Source organism: Osmia bicornis, chromosome 12 (assembly GCF_907164935.1).
Source record: "Osmia bicornis bicornis chromosome 12, iOsmBic2.1, whole genome shotgun sequence".
Lineage (NCBI taxonomy): Eukaryota > Metazoa > Arthropoda > Insecta > Hymenoptera > Megachilidae > Osmia > Osmia bicornis.
In genome coordinates this window covers 7,425,763-7,446,208 of record NC_060227.1, presented here as the reverse complement: position 1 = coordinate 7,446,208, position 20,446 = coordinate 7,425,763, and the positions used below count along the sequence as shown (strand labels likewise).

General features: G+C 46.0%; 1 protein-coding gene across 1 annotated transcript; it reads right to left on the bottom strand.

Moving 5' to 3' along the window:
• Positions 1 to 824: 824 nt before the first annotated feature.
• LOC114878025 (MDS1 and EVI1 complex locus protein EVI1-A-like) lies at positions 825 to 20,221 on the bottom strand. Its single transcript, XM_029191361.2, has 2 exons — positions 18,942 to 20,221; positions 825 to 6,424 (listed from the first exon to the last, which is right to left on the bottom strand). Exon 2 carries the CDS (start codon positions 6,370 to 6,372, stop codon positions 5,026 to 5,028), a length of 1,347 nt encoding a protein of 448 aa, XP_029047194.1. The 5' UTR covers positions 6,373 to 6,424; positions 18,942 to 20,221; the 3' UTR covers positions 825 to 5,025.
• Between the last annotated feature and the right edge of the window lie 225 nt (positions 20,222 to 20,446).

Genomic DNA, 20,446 nt, shown 5'->3' with positions numbered 1-20,446 from the left:
AGATTTGCAAAAGAACTCGAGCACGAGTCTAAATAACAGGTATTATAATTATAGACTCGATGAATATTCTCGATTGGCAATGAGCGGACAAAAACTTCCGAGATCGTGAGGATGACGGTGAAAAAACGTCTTCCTCGGCGATAATAAAGGGAGGACTCGGATTAAAGATCAGAAGCGTAGAAAATTCTGCACTGTTTTTTCGTTAGCTTGAAAAGAACTGGCTTGAAATGAAAAATGATTTATATCGATCGTAAAAACCAGCCACGAGTTTGCATCTATGTATTTTAACAATTTATCAATCTTCTTTGAGGAAGAAGAAATCAATATCGAAAGAAACTCAAGACTCGACAGTGTTAGATGAAGAGTCAGGGTAATGGTTTTTCGTAATAAAAAGATTTAATTGGAACAAACTAATCGTGGAATTATCTAAATTCGCCGTTTGTCCACGCGGTCACGTCCTTAGTCCAGTGCGTGTTCCGGTTCTCACACGTCTATGACCCTGGTCAATCTACCGTTTCTCACATTAATTGCGGTTGCTTTTCCCGCGAAAGAAGGGGACAGAAAGGTAGCAGCTTCTGGAAACCGGCACATCTTCCTTCGAAACAGAAATTCCGAGTCTCGCGGGCCTCGCCAGGAAGGCTCGATAATTACACTACACCAGAAAGAATTTATCCGCGTTAATAGCGCTAAGTCTATCGGTTAATGAAAGGTTTCACAGTGATTGATGGAAGGAATCTAACGAGGGAGCGGAGAAAGTAAAGCACGGATACAACGAGACCATCTTTCAAATAAATTATCACGCGTACGTTCTTTCGTTTCTGTATGTTCGTATGTGTACATACATATATATATATATATATTTTTCTCAAATCGAATATTACATATGAACATATATACAGTCACCACTATACTACAGGACGCGCGACTACGGGGGGGCTAAACAGAGTGGATTTACCTGTAAATACAAAAATAGGAAAGGGAATCGTTCGCGATCAAGAAATCCTGCCTCTCGACGAACGAATTTCATCTTTGCGACGAGATCATCCTGTCGTTCTTACGATAAACGTGTAATCTCTGTAAAAAGAAAAGAAGAAAAAAGGAGAAAGAGGATATGTTTTCGATGCGACGACGATACCGGGCACTTGGCCCACTTGAAATTTGACTATGTAAAAGGAGACAAAGAGAAAGAAATGAAAAGGAAATAGAAAGAACCCTACGGGTCGAACTGAGCTTGGTCATGTGCGTACACTTACGAGCTAGCGGTTTTACGGAAAAGAAGAAAAAGGTAACGAGCGCATCGTAGCTTCGCCGCGTTTCTGGCTAAACAGTAGATAGAATACGTATTAACTCGGTAACCTCGGTGAAATCACAATCGTGGTAAGGTTTACAAATACATACATGTGTATATATATATATATATATATATTATCTGTATTATTTTCTTCAATAATCATCTGCATATAGATCTCTATGTTTCTGCCTGTTTGTGTGTATGTATATTGCTACGTATAAAAATTAAATGTACTTTTTACAATCCGCTTGGTACACCTCGCGCGCGCGCGGCTGACTATTCGTTGCGTGAGGATCGAGACCTCCGCGTTGTAATTGCACGCTTTATTCGCGGGATTAGCTGCCTTCCATGCTTTAAACCCTGACGAGTTCGACACCATTAAGCCAGTGGGGAAATTTGACTTGAAGCATCGAAGTTTTTCGAAAATTTGACAGCACCACTGATTAGAGAACTCGTCGTTGCTTGGAGAACTAATACATCCGCGACAACTTGGACTAACTAAATTGAGCCTCGTTTCGAATTCTAGCAGCTATAGGTACACCTGTGTATATCGTACAAAATGTCCCATGTTTCTTTCAGCCATATTACGCGAACGGTATGAAAAGAAAAACTTGGAACAGCCTGTATCACGCTAACGTTATTATTCGTAACACGAGCAACCGCCAAATCGCGTATGTACAAAGTGACTCGTGTGGCAGAAGAAAAGAAAAAAAGGAGAACGAAAATTTCCTTTTGGACTTTCAGTTTCTTTTCGCAGCAGGCTGTCGCAATTGGAATTGTTTTCGAGCTGTCCGTTAGCGAGCACGAGTGAAATCACGCGTGCAAACTGGAACGAGATGAGATCGAAAAATGTCGCGCGGACGACGCGACGGTGAGAATCGTCCCCTCGAGAAATTTCTTTTTCGCAATGAAACTGGTCAACTGACTAGCGCGGAAATTATAGAGACTTGGATCTTTTCTATCGAAAGTCGACCTTTCGTATCCTGGTATCATTTTCAGAACGATATTCCTCGTTTCCGATTGCGAACACTTCCACGAACACGCGATTTGAATTTCCGTGCGTTGTTTTGCAACCTGTCCGTTTCGCATGAATTTTATTTTCTGAAAAAAGTCGATCTCAAGAAGAGATTTCGGCACGATTAGGGGATAAGGAAAACTAAAAGTCGCCTGTTGAATCCAAGAAAGTAAGAAGCGCAAGAGCCATCCGATCGTGGTACGCCGTCACGATATTAGGCGGCAATTTATCGGTACTTTCTACCTTGTACATTCACTGCAAGTAGCGCAGGTGCAGGCGGACGGTGTTTACACCCAGGCCCGAGGGAGATCTCCTCTTGACCTTGGTAAACGCGTTCGACCATCGATGGTTGGGGTTGGCCGTATTCGTTCCCAAGGAGTCCCATTGAACGATGATCCACGCGTGAGAAACAGTTTGCGCTTTCTAGTTTCGAATGTTCTTGTAAATTATATGAGAGCTAGATTTGCGCACGAAAAGCCGCGACCTTGATAGGTGTATCGATATAAAGGAAACCTGGGTAGTGCGTTCGAATCGATAAAATCATCGAAAAATGACGTCCATGAGGAAACTTTCGATACAACGTTCCATGATATCCTGTCAGTGACTGCATGGTAATGAAAACGAGCGAAAAAAGCCGGATGATGGAGATGAAAGATTCAAATTTATTTCGAAGAGTAAACCGCAACTGTGAAAACGACCGAAAACCACAGGGAGAAGAAGGCGCGCAGACGGTTTGGTCGTCGATCGAGGTGCATCAACATGTGCATCAGCGATCAGTAGAATCGATCGGTTCACGAAATCCATTTTAAGAGAGTTACCGATTTCGTAAGGAGATCGATGCAGCAACGAGGACGTGGCGAGGTGTGACTAAGCTCTCGACGACGATATATAGATCTCGGATACATCTCCTCTCTCTTCTTGTTCGTGGCGGCCAACTTGTGCCTCGTTGAACAGAGGCACGCATATACATGTATACACACGATCCCGGTCGACGAGATGGCCTCGGACCTCTGTTGCGTTACACTTTTGCCACGCCCCGATCGCACGGGCAAGCTCATCGCGAAAGTGAAACGCAATAAAGGAGCCAAGCCGAGAGAGCCTCGGTAGAAGCATGAAACGAAGCCTAACGGAGCTCGGCTACAGCGAGAAGGAAACATACTTCCTCCGAGATAGCGTCGATCGATCGGAGCCCTCGATCGATCTTCGAAAATCGCGTTTAAACTTCGTTTTAAGGACTACGGTCGTGGATGATTCGTTAACGAGTTTCTATCTGAAGAAATTGTAGGCTATCTTTTACCTTGATGTACTTCGAACGGGGTACATAACTGTTCGCAGGCTATGTAATCATCCGGTATCAATTTTCGAACGGTCGATCGATGTTGCTGTCGATGCCGATCTAGATCGGGTATAATTAATCGAAGTGAACCACTTCGGCTCAAGGTCGAAGTAACTCTGGCTCGCGTGGATGTTAGTTGGTAGCTTACCGATTAGAAAGTACCGGTGAATTCGCAACAGCGGAAGGTGATTAGATCGTTTCGCCCCGGGTAGAGTTTTCAGCGATCGTCCGCAGGAAATGAGAAGGGTATATATCGTCGACGTGTGGGATCTTACTGATGACGCCTTTCGTTCCCTTCTTTTTGCTAATCATCATCGGCAGGAAGTACGCCACTTTTCCATGTCAACTTATAGATTCCCCGGGTGAACGCGTTTCCCATGTACTCGCTGCCATTTGCAATCATTTTCCTTGCTTCTGTAGCTACTTTCATTTCGATTTTAAAAGAGAAACAAATAAAAATGTTGTTTCCTTCGCGATTTCATAGCCTGTTAAAATGGTCCCGGGATTCTCAAGGCACCTCCTGGTTACCTCGATGAAAAACTTAATGATTCGTGTCTGAACCGTCGAATTTCCTGTCTTTCCTCGTAGAGGACAATTCCTAGACCTGTCGACCGTCGATTGACAGCCGCACGGATCCGCCCACCGATTTCTATTTTATTATCCATCATTGGCGGTTCACCGATCGATGCCGCGGATTAGCTTCGAGGCGATGGAGTGGTTGAAGTTCGCTTTCTAGATCGTAAAATCGAGAAGCATCGTTTTCAATGCTTCTTTGCCGCTGGAACGAATCGCATTAAATTCGATCGATCTTTTCCTTCTGACCGTTTTTGTTTTCCACGCCGGCTTCTTTTCCCCGTAGCGATTGTGCCGATCTTCGTTCCAGCAGCGAACGCGATTGAATAAGACGTTCTTTAACGAAGAATCAGTAATCGGTATTTACGATGACATTTCGACAGCCTGCGCGTTAAGAAACTTCCCTTCGAAATGATCTACCACGCGAAATGAACAGCTCGATTATACAGAATGTTGAAAAAAGGGTCCAAACCTTCGAAGCCTTAGACCCGTTTCTTAAAGTCACCCTACGTAAAACTTACCTTACTTTTCGAATCACGAACGGCGATGGTAAAAGTAAAACTAAAAAATATCGGCACTTAAGGTCGAGTCTCGTCCTCTGTGCAATCGAGATCCGCAAACTTCGATCTTAGAGAACATTATTAGGCACGTACTTTAAAGGCACCCGGTTCCTAATTCGCTAAATCCTAGCTTCAAGATGCGAGAATCGCATAGAACGACAAGGTGTATCGTATAAAAATAATTCTGTCTCTCGGGGGATAGGTTTAAGTGTTCATGGTAGCACGTTTGGGAACATCGATCTGCCAGGACTCAGGTGTTGTTCCCGGGCGACATAGGCGGTGAATTGACCTCCCTCTGTTCTTCTTGTACACTTTCAGGCCTGCTGGTGGTGCTGCTCGACCTCGAGCTCAGGTTGTCCCTGTCGCTAAAGTAGGAAGAATCGCCTCTCTTCTCTTCCAGCTGGAGTTGCTGCTTGTCGTTCCTGAACTCGTCCCCCCCGTGTCCGAGTAGACCAGGGAAGTAAGGTATCCCTTGTCTCTGCGACGTGATCTTGCCCATGAAACTGCGAATCTCCTCGAAATACGACTCGTCCGCCCTTGGCAGCTGTCCATGGTACCTTGATCTGACCTCGTCCAGTATCGTTGGTCCATCCGCGTCGTGTTTCTTCAGATGTCTGTCGAGATTGGTCTGTTGACCGAAGCATCGTTCGCAGAGCGGACACTTGAACGGTTTCTCCTTGTTGTGGATATTCCTGACGTGTCTCTGGAGATTGCTGGAGATGCTGAACGATCTCTCGCAGTATTTACACTTGTACGGTTGTTCGCCGGTGTGCGTCCTCAGGTGTCGGGTTAGATTGGCCGATCTAGGAAAAACTTTGCCACAGAATTTGCACGAGTATCTGTCCTTGGGTTTCAGGCCGGCTTGTACGCTGATGGAGTAAGGTGGAAGGCTGGACGCTGGTTGCGGTGGCTGTTGCTGTTGGCTCGAATGGCTTTGCTGCTGTTGAGGATGCTGAGGACCACTCGAAGGACTGGGTACTCTGGGAACGGTCTGCGACGAGGAGGGTGAGGTGGACGAGGTGGTGGATGGGAATCTGTTCGGTGGTAGAGGTACCATCGTCGGCAGAGCTCGAACTTGGATCTTCGGTAGGTCAGGAACGGGGGAGGTATGGTGATGCGATCGGTACATGGCTTCCAAGACCAACGGATGGACGGCATGGTGTTGGGGGAACAGGACTGTGTGGTAAGGGATACTGTTACCGAGACTGTTTTGATTCAGAACCTCTATCTCGTTCTGATTTTCGTCCGTCAGCCTTTCCTTCTTGTGATCGACGCGCAGATCCAACGGCTCACAGTCGAGATCGTCCTGATGGTGTGTCTGAGGCGGCCTAGCCGCGGGACTCATATGGGGTTGTTGCTGGTGTTGCTGCTGGTTCGTGGGACTCGATAGACCGCGGCCGTGACCATGGCTCAAGTCGTACGGCAATTCTTCGACGTCTGACACGCGAACGCTCAGCGGGTAAATGCTCGCCTGCTTTGGGCTGATATGGCCCGGCATTTTTCTTGGACTCGAGTCCTTCTCCCGCATGGCTGGAGGATACTTCGGGTCGTGCAACAACGTTGGGGGCAGGGTGATGTTACCGAGATATCCGCTCATCACACCGCCGCTGTCACCCTTGGCCTTGCTCCTGCTCGTCGCACGGGATGATCTGAAACGAGAATATCAATTCACGCCATGATAATTACCCAACTTTAATATTCACATTTCTTATGGTTTAATCCGATTTGATAGACAATAGGTAACGCGATTGCTTTCGCAAATAATTCCTATAGATAAACCCGAGACAGAAGAGCCGAACGAAATAAGATTCGATGGATCATCGGGCGTCAAGTCGCACGAAGCGACGAATCTTTTTTTTTTTAGCCGGAGGCGACGATTTCAGAAGCCGTAGAAATTAATCTCTCGGACTGCTCGCATTTTTATGCTTTGACGTGAGACTAGGCTATGTTAAAACACGTAGTCGAGTTTATAATACCACTTGTTTTCAAGGGCACAACGCGTTAAGTGTTAATCGTGAATGTAAAATATAACACTTTCGTTTGTACGATTTCAATCGTCGAATAAATGAATGGTATTACACACGTATTTTAGTTTCATTTCACACATACCTACTCGCGCGAAAACCGTATCTCCTCTTTTTGCAAAGATTATAATCCGACAAATAACCGAAAACTTGAACAGCGATTATTGGAAAGTGCGAGGCATTAATAACGCATCGCGGGGACAAGTTGTCTCATTAATGCACTCTTATCGGGCGTTGAAATCACCGAGCGGGCGAAGCATCGCTTATGCGCGCGTTGAAATCTCCACTGGCGCGTGACATCGACGCGGCTTCTTTTCGCCGAATTCGCTCCATCTTCGCGTTCGCGTCGACCACGGAGAGGGAATTTCTTGATAAAGGAAGCTCCCGTCAATTCGAGAAATCGTGGAATCCTTTCACAGCCGGTGTCGTTTTCACGCGAGTCGATCCAGTTACCGAACAAGCTAATCCTCAGCTGGTTGTCCAGTTCCGATGAAAGAGAAATCCGTTCGCGACAGGAATAGCAACGAGAGAAGGGGCACATGGGGGGAAAAGGAGGAGTTCGCAGAGGAGCAAGAACCCCGTTTCAACGTAAAAGGAGCAAAAGCAAAAAGCTCGTCGCGACCGACAATAGTGAAAAGCGTTAATTACGAGAGTGGAGAAGAGAACGCGACCAAGAGAATCGAAAGTGTATCGAGCGTTATTCGATGATACAGAATTAAATGGAAATGTTAAAAAACTTATGGATCTGTGTTGACCTGTCATTGCGTGTAAAAAGAGAAACGAACGGATAATAATACCAGAGGGATTATTACCAGAATTTCACCGTCATTGATGGACAGCGCGAAAGGTATCAATTTCGCATCCCTAACGACAACAACGGATGGACTTTATCCTCTTTTTCCGTTTGGATCGACGAAAGCGATGGGACACCGTTGTCATCGGTCTAGATGTGCTCGATTTAAGTTCGATTTACATATCGTACTTTCCCTTGTTCCCCTTCGATGGTCCGTATCAAAGAGAAACTCGCGTGTGCTAATCAGATTTTTCAGAGTAAACAACGCAGCCTTTACGAGCAAATCTTTTCGTTTCGATTTAACGAGCTGACCAGCCGTTGATCGACAGCGACGAACGTTCTTTGCACGGATTTCCGGTAACACGATCGCGAACGGTGTTCAAAGAATTTCGTTTCCAGACGACGCGACGTTTTATCTGCCGAGTTTGGCGGAGTTTCTCCGAACGACTCGGTGAGTAATGTCCTCGGGAAACGGTAGCCGGCTCCTTGGAACGTTGGATGAAATAAGAAGAAGGAAAGGCGGAGCACACGATCCTTAAAGACTGACATCTGTTACGTGAATCAAGCTCGAACGACGTCTCCGGAGATCGGCCAAGATCCACGGCTGCCAGCCACGATCCAGTTTTCGGTTTCTAGAAAGTCAGGATGAGTCTCGGGCGTGGTTTGTCTCTCTTTTCTTCTTTTTTTTTCTTTTACACTCTCTTTCTCTTTCACCCTCCGTCGCACTCGCTCTGTCGTCCTTGCCGGTATGATTTCTCTCCCGACATTCACCTACGGGTACCTACCGTAAGTGCGCCTACAGGGCCGCATCGTTGAGCGCGAAATTTGAGCAATCGTCAGAGTAGTGTAAAGTTTTTCATGAAATTGATTGTTACCCGAACGAGCCACGTCATTGGTCTGCTCCTCGGCCACAGAGAAGATTTCAATTGTTTCTTTTTCGCATGACGCAACGGTTTCTCTTCTTTTTGTCTTTTAATCGTCAAGAAGGTGTAACATAGAGGTGTGTCCTGTGTAGTCGCGTGAAATATTCAAATTCAATGCTTAACGAGCTATTTTATTGTTCGCCCTCGGACTGCTATTATCTCGTGATTGCGACTCGCACGATGATCCTCTTTGCGCAATTAACTCGAGCGCGTGCCACTTTCCTTCGACGAATATGCATTGTCGGTCAAACGATTGCGGCTGCACTTTGCAGCGACGAGAACCGAGGACTTTAACGCGTCGATTGCCACATGGCAAAAAATGAAAAAAGGGAAAGAAACAAACTTCCATCTACCAGTTTGTGACTATGTAGAAAAGAAAGAGTTAAAATTGTTTCTCCCTCTCTTCGTAAGATCTTGATCCTCTCCGGCAACCTGCCTTTTCGTTTCTTCGTGTTCGCAAGAAGAGACACGGTCGAAAAAGAAGAAAAAGAAGAAGAAAGGCTTCCTCGTTGCACCGGACTCCGTATGAGGCATGATCGTTGCTGCCGATAAGGGGGCCAAGAGGTGCCGGCATTTAATTACGACTCGCGCCGCTTTAAGCACCGCTGTGTCGGAGATAAAGTAAAACTCGTTGCTGAATTCATACGGCTCGCGCGACACGAAAATATTGCTCCACGTGTGCGACGAGAGAGCAGGCAAATTTTGGGCTCCCTTGTCCTCGCTATAATTACTTCGACGCCTTGGTAATATCGTAATTAGCTTACTGGCGGCACAGAGTTGGTCGACAGATCGAAAGCAACGATAAATCTGAAGGAAATTTCGATAGAATCTTCGATGATTCCTTATTATTTCTCAAGGTAAATTATAGCTAATTGAATGGATCCCGAGATGCACTTAACGAGGCTTCTATCGATATCGTGGATGGAAATAAAAGAACGAACGATGTTGTAGGAGATCGTTGGAGGAAAAAAAAGTTCACAGGGTAATGGACAACAATAAACAATGGCCGGGAAGGGTCGGTGAAAGGTGGTAAAGCGGTAGAACGCGGAGTAGTACGGTTCCTGTGCCGCTTAATCGTTTTCAATGTTACTTTCATTCGGCCTGACGTACGACATCGTTCATTATTCATCGAGCTTCTTATTTACCGATACTTGCATCGGCCAATGTCCGTTCTGGCAGAATTAATTTGTCGACAGGGTTTCGTCTTGGCTGCTACCCGGTCCATTATTTATGATATCGCTTCGACGACATAAAAGCTACGATGAAACTGTTTCTTAACGTTCGATCCGTTGCACCCACGCGTTTCCTTCGCTCTTCGGTAACCTTGCAATCGTATTTCGGAGAAAGGAGAGAGAAAGGGAACGTGTTCGTTAACGAAACATTACCCGAGCACCATCGAGTTTCTTCTTTTCCATGAAACGGTAATTATCTCGCTCGGTGTTCACCCACGGGCCTTAAATTGATGGATGAAAGACGGTTAGGATAAATAAGTCGAGACTAATCTGCGAACAAATTGGCCCGAGTCGAGAAAGTGTTCGCTTGCAGTTGAAACTGTTCTTTCGTTAGACGCCATTAGAACGGAGATCTTTTAAACAGTTCTCGAATACTAAAAATATTTCATCAGAACAGGAAAATATTCGAGGCATCATCTACGTGGGGTTTAAAAGACGCGTTGCGACGAAAGGAAAAGTGATTTCTTCCTTTTATTGTTCCAGTTCCTTGGAAACGCAGTCGTAACGCGCTTCGCTAAGCCGATCGACCGGCCAGCCAATCTCTTCGTTTGGATCGCGACGAACAAATTAAGAAGGTTTCCAGTTGGTTTCCGGTACTTTTACGGACTTTGTGACCCTAATAGGCGTTTGCCAATTAGGATCGAAGGAAGACAATGCTGTCAGCGATGACCGCAATTCTTCTTCCAAGGAAGCAACGTATCATCCGTGATTCCTCTCGAAACCTATTCTGGATAATAATATTTTCTACACTTCGAACGCTTTCCAATCTTTATTTCATAGCGTCTACGAACGTAACGCAATGTATTTACTACGGAGTTTAATAAAAATAAATTCATAAAACACTTTATTAAATTTGTATTAGCATTCCGAACCGTATCGTTTCGTTCGTTATATGTTTACGTCTAATTAATCCGCAGAGTAAGCTCGATTGGTCTGGGTGAAACGAAACCGTGATACAAAGTAGTTTGCAGATAATTTCCTACTCGAGAATTTGCTGGCTCGAATTGTAGAAAAACGCAAAGTGCACCGAGAGCCGACTCATTGGCGATTCCTCGTCGAGGATATTCCAGCGTAACGATTTGGAGAATTTCAGACGAAACGCTTGGCCATATTTCAGTATTCCTGCTATGAGATAACGTTCCTTCGTTTCCTCCATAGTATCTCTATGATTTAGATAAACGGCGGCTCGTTGCAGGCGTTTCCCTATGAAAACTTCAGCTATCGGTGCGCAGTTGGAATTTCGCTGCATACTCTCACCGCGATACCGTCTCAGATTTCATATTACTGTTTCACTTGCGATCAAAAGAAAGTGGAAAATATTACACAAAACTAACAAAGTGTATCGCGAAAAGACGAAAAATGATGTGTACAATTTGCAGAACATCGTCGACCACTTTCTCGTCGAGGTAGCCCCATTTCAAGCGGAATGTTAATCGTCTGAAATTCGCTAAATATTTCTCATCCACGCCGGAAGAAGATTATGCCATTTATAGACGTTAGATCGAGGCCCGGACAATGGTGGGCTGAGAATTTTTCTCACAACGCAACGCGTTTAGGCCGCGTCTGGTAACAGTAACAGCCATTTGTCTGCAAATTACGCGATAACAGAAGAATGATTCGAAGAAGGGACGGGAAAAGAAAGTGACTCCTTTTAATCAGTCAAACTTGAATCTTGCTAAAGTTCTTTGCCGATTGCAGAACAGCGGGAGATGAATTTCATTTCGTTAGAAAGAAAAGAGAAAAAAGAAGCGGTTTATTCGTTAGTTTGCTTAATAAAATTCTAACAACTGTGTCGAAAGAGGGCAATTCTCAATGAATATCGGAAAATTGTTCCAAGTATTGCGTTTGCAAGGAAGCCAAGCCGAGGAAGAGAAAGGCGCGGCAAATGGAGGAAGGGTTCGTCGAAACAAAGACATCAAACGGTTCGCTTTGCCGTTAGACACGCCGATTCGAGCAGGCCATGATCATTTTCTACGGTTCGAACCATTCGAAAATGCCCGCTGGCGGACGTCCGAGTTTTACGAAACCGATTCTTACAACGCGATCGATCGATCTACTACTCGCCATTATTTTTTATCCACTGGCATTGTTTGTTCATCTTGATCTTTCTATCTCTTGCCCTCTGATATGCATATCGAACTATGTTAAAAGGTTTTTTGTCATTTCTTTGAAAGAATATCCGATGCACCTTGTTATGCATTACTTTTTATTTTTTCTGCGAATCAATTGATCGTTACGATAAGAGTCGTGGACAGTTATCGATAATGGTTCTAATATAATTACGAGTAGATACAGGTTCCAGAGGTTACCGTGAGTCGCCGACTTTCCGGACGGAACATTCGATTCGGGTTGCGAGGTCGGTTACTATTTTCAGCCGGCTCTTCTTTACCTGTTCCTATTGTGAACGCAGAGCCGTAACAGAGACGAAAATTGAGCACGAGAGAACACCTTCCCTGGCCGTAACAGACGAGTATGATTTAAAAGGAGTGAAATCTGTGGCAGATGAGAAAACAAGTCGGGCGACAGGACAGAAAATAGACGCAACGGGGAACGCCTGTGCGCGATGGCACGCAACGATCGATGAACCGGTGTAATTCAATTCGACGTATTAGAAAGTGACTTTTAATTAATGCGTCGAACGATATTAGCCTCCGTGGCGCAGGCACCGTGTGGATTCGATCAAATAATGATCTCGTCGTTTTGATTAATCGTAATCGTTCGCGGTGGGCCACCTGGGGCAAACCAGCTTGCCCCAGAACGATGCTCGTAATTGGAGTGCTGTAAATCGTACTGTTGCGTAACCGATGACTCCTCCAACCTCCTATTTGCCCTAAATTCAATCTTCTCGATCTACTTTCCAGTCTTTATACCGATCGCACTGTTAACGCGTTCACCGAGCTATCGTACTTTCATTCTCCAACCCAAGTACCTACCACTTAAAAGTACTATACTTAGCAGCGTTCGGTTAACAGTAAACGATTTTCAACAAAGTAGATCAATAAGCTACCGTTTTCTCGATTACGTGAAACCCGTTTATGGTAAATCCACGTGTCGTTTATCTATCGCGTCATCTAACGAAGAATAGGAACACGACTTCCTTCCTTCTGTCGCGTACACGTGAACCGAACGAATGACCCTTCTCTGTGTCAGCGATAAACGGGAGGAAAGAAATGTGCCAGGGATGTGGCCGATGAGGCGATTTCTCGCATCGTCTGCGAACCGATCGAAGAGAAAAGGGGACGAACGAGACGAGGAGAAGAGGGAGGAGGAGCGGTTGACTAACAAACGATGATTTCGTTCCGTACAACGTGAATATTTCATGAGAAAACGGTCGAAGACGGCACCGCGCGGTGAGGCCGAGGGATGGACGCTCGCGACAAGATAACGACAGAGACGAGACACCGAGGAAAGAATCGCGACGATCAACTATCAAATACTTCGAATATAAATTTATGGAGAAAGTCTGGAAACACTTCAAATATCGGTAATTCTTGAGAATGTAGAGCATGCGATAGTATGCAAATCTGAGTTCGGAATTAAAATTATCCTATGCGTAGTCACTGATGGATAAGCTGCAAACGCTTATGCAAATACACGTTTTTATCAAACATTTTCTCTCTTCGAGTGACTTAAAGTATTATCTTTTTACGCTGTCGAAGAATTTATTACATTTTCTTGCGTACCGTATAATTTGCATATTTCTTGCGTATGTTATAAATGAATAAACATCCGCCATTTACCCATCACTAATTACCCGTTGAGTAATTTCGATTCAGATTTGAAATTTGCATACCGTTGCACGCTCCGAGAAGTCTTTCGAGTATTCTTGCAAATTCGCAAGATCGAAAATTGCAACTTCGAGTATCCATCGATGCGGCTACGTAAAGAGAAAGAAGAGTAGGAGAGAATCAGGCCAACGGCTGGCCAACAACCGCATCGAAGGAAAATTCATGAAAATCTATTCCTGATTTCGTGCCTGATCGTTGTATATATTTGTGAACGAGGTATTGGCCAGGGCCTGCTTGAATATCGGGGTTCACCAACTTTCCACGAAGTGACGCGAACGTTGTACCGTTTCGTCTTTCTTCGTAGTCGATCCGATCCGATCCGATCCGCCTGATGTCGTAACGCGATCTTTGGCACGCGTTTTCTCGTCGAACGATAATCGTTCCCGGCCGATTCGCAGAAGACAGCGAACGATGGCATCGTTGGCTTCCGTTTCGATGCGTTTCCGAAGAGAAACGAGGAAAATCGAAACGATTCGCCTCGAGCGACGCCGATTGCTTCACGCGCGAGAAACGAAATTTGGCGTTCCGGGAAGCTGGACGGTTTCTGTAACAGCCACGCGATCGGACTACAAATTGCTCGGCTACTTGGATCCAAATAGTGTTCCAGCGTCCTTTCAAGGCCATCGGTAGCCAGTCATTTGCGGAACAACCATAAATGAAAGGATTCCCCGCGAGAATTCACGGAATTCCAGGAAACTACCACTTCGTCGTTCTTTCCTTCTTCGATCTTCGGTATTCTTGTTTGGATTTAATCTCTTTTCTTGCTACCTATTTTGTTCCGCCAATTATCAGAGACTCTTTCGTTTGAAATGGCTCGGATCGTAAGACGATGAGTTTAGTTTCGAATCGCGAGAGAAGTGGATATCTAGCGGACTTTGGTACGTTTTATTCGCTATAGATCCACTTGTCAATCCGCTTTCGATTCGTCCTATTCTACTTACTATCCGTCCGACTACACGGCACTATCTACTCCTCGCTCGTTTCCAAACCTACTGTCTGCTTACGATCCGCACGACTGAAATCTACACACGTGCGTAACCTTCGACGATACGACACGATCGAACAGATTGATGCACGTGCGTTTGTTGCATCGTCAGCCGTGTTCGAACAGCTGCGTGTCGAAGGATAATGAACGTGGATGGACGAATAAATTGTTCCTGCCCGTTGTCCGCTTAGGAATTGCTAATTTATTTCTTTACGGTGTAAAGAGTACACTCTACGGACATGGTCGATTCAAAGTTCGTCCTAGACTGTTTTGCGTGCATCTAGTCATCCTTCCAATCCGAACTTGGTCATACTTGTATGATTAATCAAAAGGTCCAAGTTTGGAGAACCATCTGTGTTGCTAGTGAGAACCACCAGAGAAAGAAACAAAGGCGTATTCGTGAACAAAAGAGTTAAGAAGATCGTATTTTCGAAAGACACCATGTATATCGGATGGGCGGTGAGAGAAGCGTAAATTCAGCACGCGGCTCGTTAAAGTCGATGCGTAATGAAATTAATATAAAGGCACTGTAACAGGTCCTGGTCGATATTAAATCATGCAATTAATTACGTGTCGCTGGTTAATTATATCGAGTGGAAACGCTTTCACGAAGATTCGAGGCGAGAGAACAGCGAGCAAAATAACCTCGCGTAATGTATGTTTTTGCGTTATCCGTCGCGTTACGGCCATCTCGATTAACATTCTTACGTCACGAATGTAGACTGTGGCCTGAAATCGAAGCTACCGAAATCGCCGAACATCGGAATGCTTGTTTCGCGAAAACGATCAAGGACGGATTCGATTGCAGATCGCATTTGTTTCATTCGTTTCCACCTTGGAACCAACAGATTTCCCTTTCATGGATGGTAATCAGATTCCACAAGCTTTCACGTTTCGGTTTATTTTATCTTTCATTAGTAAAGACCATTAGCGATCTCGCCGAGGATAATCATCCGCGACGACGTAAGATCATTTTGACGGACCAGGAAGAGGTGCCCAGCGCGCTATTCTATCGCACCGCATCGATTCTGTTTCTTACGCTGGTTGTAAATCAAGCCGCGAGGAAAAAAGGAAACGGAAAAAATTGCATGCCCATGGTAATGTCCGACGATTGCACCGTGCTCGTAAAAATGACACGCTCGTAGCCTCGGCTCCCGGCACCGAACGATCTTTCAGCGAACCACGCCGTACACGTGTCACGCCCGTTCACTTCTATATAAACCAGTTTATAAATCGTTCGTTTCTTTTCTCACCTATCGCCGTGGACGATCTCGAACGCGTGCTTAAGCTTCCCCGAAAGTAAAAGCAGTCCAACCCTCGGTGAGATATCGAAAATCCGACGTTTAATCGAGATGACGCGGAAAATCGATTCCGCGACGATGCGCTCTCGTCCTCGGAGCGAATTTTTCCCGGTGAAAAAAGTGGGTGTGCGTCGGTCGTCTACGATAGGTGGGATCACCGTGACGACGATGAACTTAACAATGGCATTGCGGTACGCTGCTCGAATTTAATTCGAAAGCAACGAGACCCATTGTACGCGAGAGACGTATAAATAGACGAGGTCGGTACGCGTGCCCACGCAGCAAGCTTTATGCCACCGAGCATCTCTTTCTCCTTCCGCCTCGCGCCGGCTCCAATTTACATTTTACAACCGACAACGACATTTTAGAAAAACAACGTATAAATTCTCGTTAAACGCGATTCGTCCGGATTACGGTTCGTTGCACGGCTTTACTGCTCCATCAGGTTAATGTTTAATAAATTCTAATGGTATCGCTGGATACCTACACGATAGAAGAAGTTTCGCGTTTTTCTAAGATTACCGGAATCCGATTACTTCTTTGATAGTTTTCCACAGTTAGTCCTGTCTCCTATCAGGAATCCGACGACGCGACGCATCGATACCGATACGAATCAGGAATATTCGTACGCTCTATTAATCCTGGAACGGCTAGTGGTCAGGTCAATTATAACTCAGACGTAAGAAACGTTTTTCGTTTCACGCGATGCAGTTTGGAAAGACAGACCGGTGTTTTGCGACAATTTCCAAACGAACGGATGATAATAACGCAACACGATGACAAGGCAGAGAGACCTGAAAGACAGTGTTCGGCGACGGTATTGTCGTTCAGGAACCGTTTTATTGCGGTTTGCGCCAGTTCAGAGGCGAGGATCTCCGCTGGCGAGGACATTGTTCGAACGTCTGGGAGTCTCTCATGATTGTCGTGCTTCCCATTCTCGTAATAGTGGCCGTATTCAAATAACGTCGGTACACGTCTACGCATCGCGATCGTTGGGCAATCGAGAAAAAAAAAGAGGAAGCGACCTGCAGTAGTTCGCGCAACTGCACCACTTGACACCGGCGCGGCTTGCTACATTCGATCCTTTCGACCGGTTAATAAAAAGGTAATGTAAATTTATCTGAAAACATTGCAACAATGTTTATCAATGGGTTATGCTACTTAACTCGATAATAAATCGGCCGGTTTCATTAACGCCGCCCTCGATCTCGAGTTTATCTCTGGCCTGAGCGTTAATTGTACGAAGTGCCAGTGTAAATTACAGACCGGGTCCGGGTGAGAAAAATGCCGGCCAACGGTCGTCGGTGAATTATTACACCGATAGAAAAGACGGTCGCTAAGGAATCGTTAATGGCGTGGCGCGGATCGATCGACGAAAATAAAGAAAATAATGGAGCGCGTACGAAAGAGACGAAGAGAAAGAGGCAGATAGAAGGCCAATCCTATTGGTTTCGCGCGACCGTTAACGGTCTTGTCGGTCTATTTCGATCGGCGTGGTCCCGGCAACAAAAATCCAGGCGCCTCGCCGTTGGCTTACCTGTTATCAATTAACTGTTAACGTTGCTGCACCCTCGGAACCGTAAGTGCTGCGTGCACTATCGAACCGGCCTGTTTCTCTATGAATAATGTATCTCGGTTCGGGGAATTCATGGCATTTAATCATTGGATCGTTAAGAGCGGACAGACGACCGACTTGCAGAGATTTATGCGGCACCCACGAATATTCCTGCCTCGTTCATGAGAATCTTCCGCGAACCGTGTGATTGCCACGCTCGATTCTCAATAACGCCTTTTCCATACCTTTGACGCGACACACCGATAATATCGAACGATTCCGAAAGGCTTTCTCCATTTTTTTTCAACCTTTCAAAGCGGTACCAGAACGGCAACACGATATTAAAAAAAAAAGTTTATCATCGTGCAAGAGCTATTAATTTCAAGATACGCGCGGTTAATGGTCTTGTATTTACAAAACACGATAGTGGCAATTATTTTGAGATTCGTTCTATTCGACGAGATCATTATTATGTAATGACGCATCGATAATCCGAATTCCCTTCTATCGATTGGAAAACTAGTCGTAACTAGATTTTATATTTAACGTGCCTAGTTAATTGTTAAAAAACTAATCCATAATCTTCACGATAATAGTGATTGCCGCATGGCGCACTAGATTCGGATATTATCACTTGCGCTGGTCAACCTGGAGACGAGGTAAATTTCTATGTCGGAGTCTAAGCAACAAACAAAGAGTGATTTTCTAGAAATTACAAGAGTTGTTGGCAAGCTTTCCAGTCTCATTTACGTCGGATCAGCTAGCGCGAGGTTATCTAGAGGTGGCACGAATGGGCGCAGTCGCTCGTCCAGTCCGGAGGCGCGTAAATTTATGAACGAGGAAACACGGCGGGCATCGCGGCGGGAACATAGCTTTCGCGATGTCTCGTTGCTTGAGCGGCAGAACGAACCGTTCGGTGATATAAGGATGAGCGTGGGCGATGCTTATTTTTGAAACGGGATCGCAAGCGCGACTTTGAAACTGGTTCCGGGCGAATTAGACGATCGCGAGTCTTCTTGTCCAGGGAAAGCCTCGCTCGTTTCTATTTTACAATTCATACACCTATTCGTTATTCGTCCTTTTCTACATGCAGGCTAATCCGGATTTAAAGAGAAGCAACGGTTTGAAAACGACTTGTATAAATCACAGACATGCACCTGTAAATTGGAATTTTTAAATTATTTATCAATTTCTACTCGATTCGTTAATCTTTCGTTGGGCAAAGAGAGGTAAAAATTCGTTGGTCGCACATATGAGTGTTCGTATCCCTGACATGGTAGCAGATGCATGCGCGATCGTCTGCGGAGGGTTAAACCGGACTACTTGGGGGAACGGAAGTTCTCCTGTTAACACAGGGAGGAAGGAGTACGAAGCGAGATTTCATCGACAGGTAACCGTACGAGGGAAGCCGACGAAACGTCTCAATCAATTTCAGGTAGCCACGTTTTCTTCGTGGTCGCCTCTCGATTCACACGGCGGCGACGGCGGTGGCGGCTTCATAAATATTCAGAGGCGGCGCTCGTGCTAACGCTCGAACCCTTTGAAGAAAAAGAAAATCGATTTACCTTATGCGTCATTCCACGACCTTGAAGTCGGGGGTTGGTAGTCGCACTTGCGTCGAACGGTTCTCACTTTCCCACCTGTTCCGTTCTTTCCTTTCTTCTTTTTCCTCCTTTCTCGAACTCGTTTTTCCGTTTTCCTTTATATTTTCTTTTTCAATCTCGGTCACGTGCCACCGTTACGAGTTCACCACGTTACGATACCACGCAAGGGATAGAAAGAGAAGAGTCAGTCAGTCATAGATAAGAGAGAAGTAGAAGAAGTAGATGAAAGAAAGGGCGAAGAATGGAAACTGTAAGATTCACTCTGGATTTCAACAACAGCACACTATTCCTCACACTCGAGCACTCTTCTTCTTCTTCTTCCTCTTCGTTCATCGATCCACGGCTAGGATCGTGTTCCTACCGATATCCTGAACGAAACGTCCGATTGAACATCCTGAAGAGGTGTCGCGACGGGACTGTGGCTTTCAGCGGTGTGCCTCGTGGCGACCACGTGTTCGCGACGCGTGTCACGCGACTCTTCTTCGGATCACTGAATGGACGCGAGATAATCCTTCGAAGGAATCCCTTTGACTAGATATCGTCCTTCCAGTTAAGACCGTCGCGTCGTCGAAGACGTGGATGAAGAGGTGGGGAACGGTAGCACGCGACGATCGATTCGATCTTCACCGGTTCACCAAGTTCACCAACCGTGCTAGTATCCTGTGTTTGACGTTCGAAGGTCCTCGGACGTCGTTACACCGACGAAGGGAGGACGATCTCGTGGTGTCCTGATGGATCGCGTGTCGTGTCGACAGGACAGTCGGGTGCTGACTGGTCGTTTCTTTGGCTCAGCACGGAGGAGGAACGGAAGGAGTGAAGCACGTTGCTCAGCACCGTCCGGCGATCGTTTGGTGCTCCTTGTCCAGGTCCTCTCTCGAGGCGTGTGATATCCCCCCCGTCGGGTTGCCTCGTGGACGAAGCGGAATATCAGCGAACGCTCTCGAGAGACGCGACTCGCTGCGAGTCGTGGATCTGCGAGGCGGGTAACGGGGAGAAGTCGTGGCGAAGCGAGGCGCGGCAAGACGCGACGACGAGAGGCTGTGCACGACGGTGGTGAGTAAGCCGAGTGTATCGGTGAGTAAAGCTGCGTCGCGCCAACTGAACTGAAGAGAAGAGCACGGTGTGCTATCGTTGGTTGGATAATGATGAACAGGAACGGAGTAAGGGAGAAAAAGGTGATCGACGGTAGAGGGACGGAGAGGTAAGTAGACCAACAGATAGGAAGAAGAAGATGAAGAAGAAGATGAAGAACAAGAAGAAGAAGAAGAGAAAGAGAGAGGAGAAGGGTATACGGTGGACTGGGCGGGGAGACTGAACCCGTAGGATGGCGGGTAGGTTGGTAAGTAGGTAGGTAGGTAGGTAGGTGAACCAGGAGGTACACACGGTGGACGTTCGCCGGTGTCGTAGCCTGGGTGGATCGTTGCTGCGGTCCAGGTAGGATGATGTTTCCCTGGATGACCGAACTT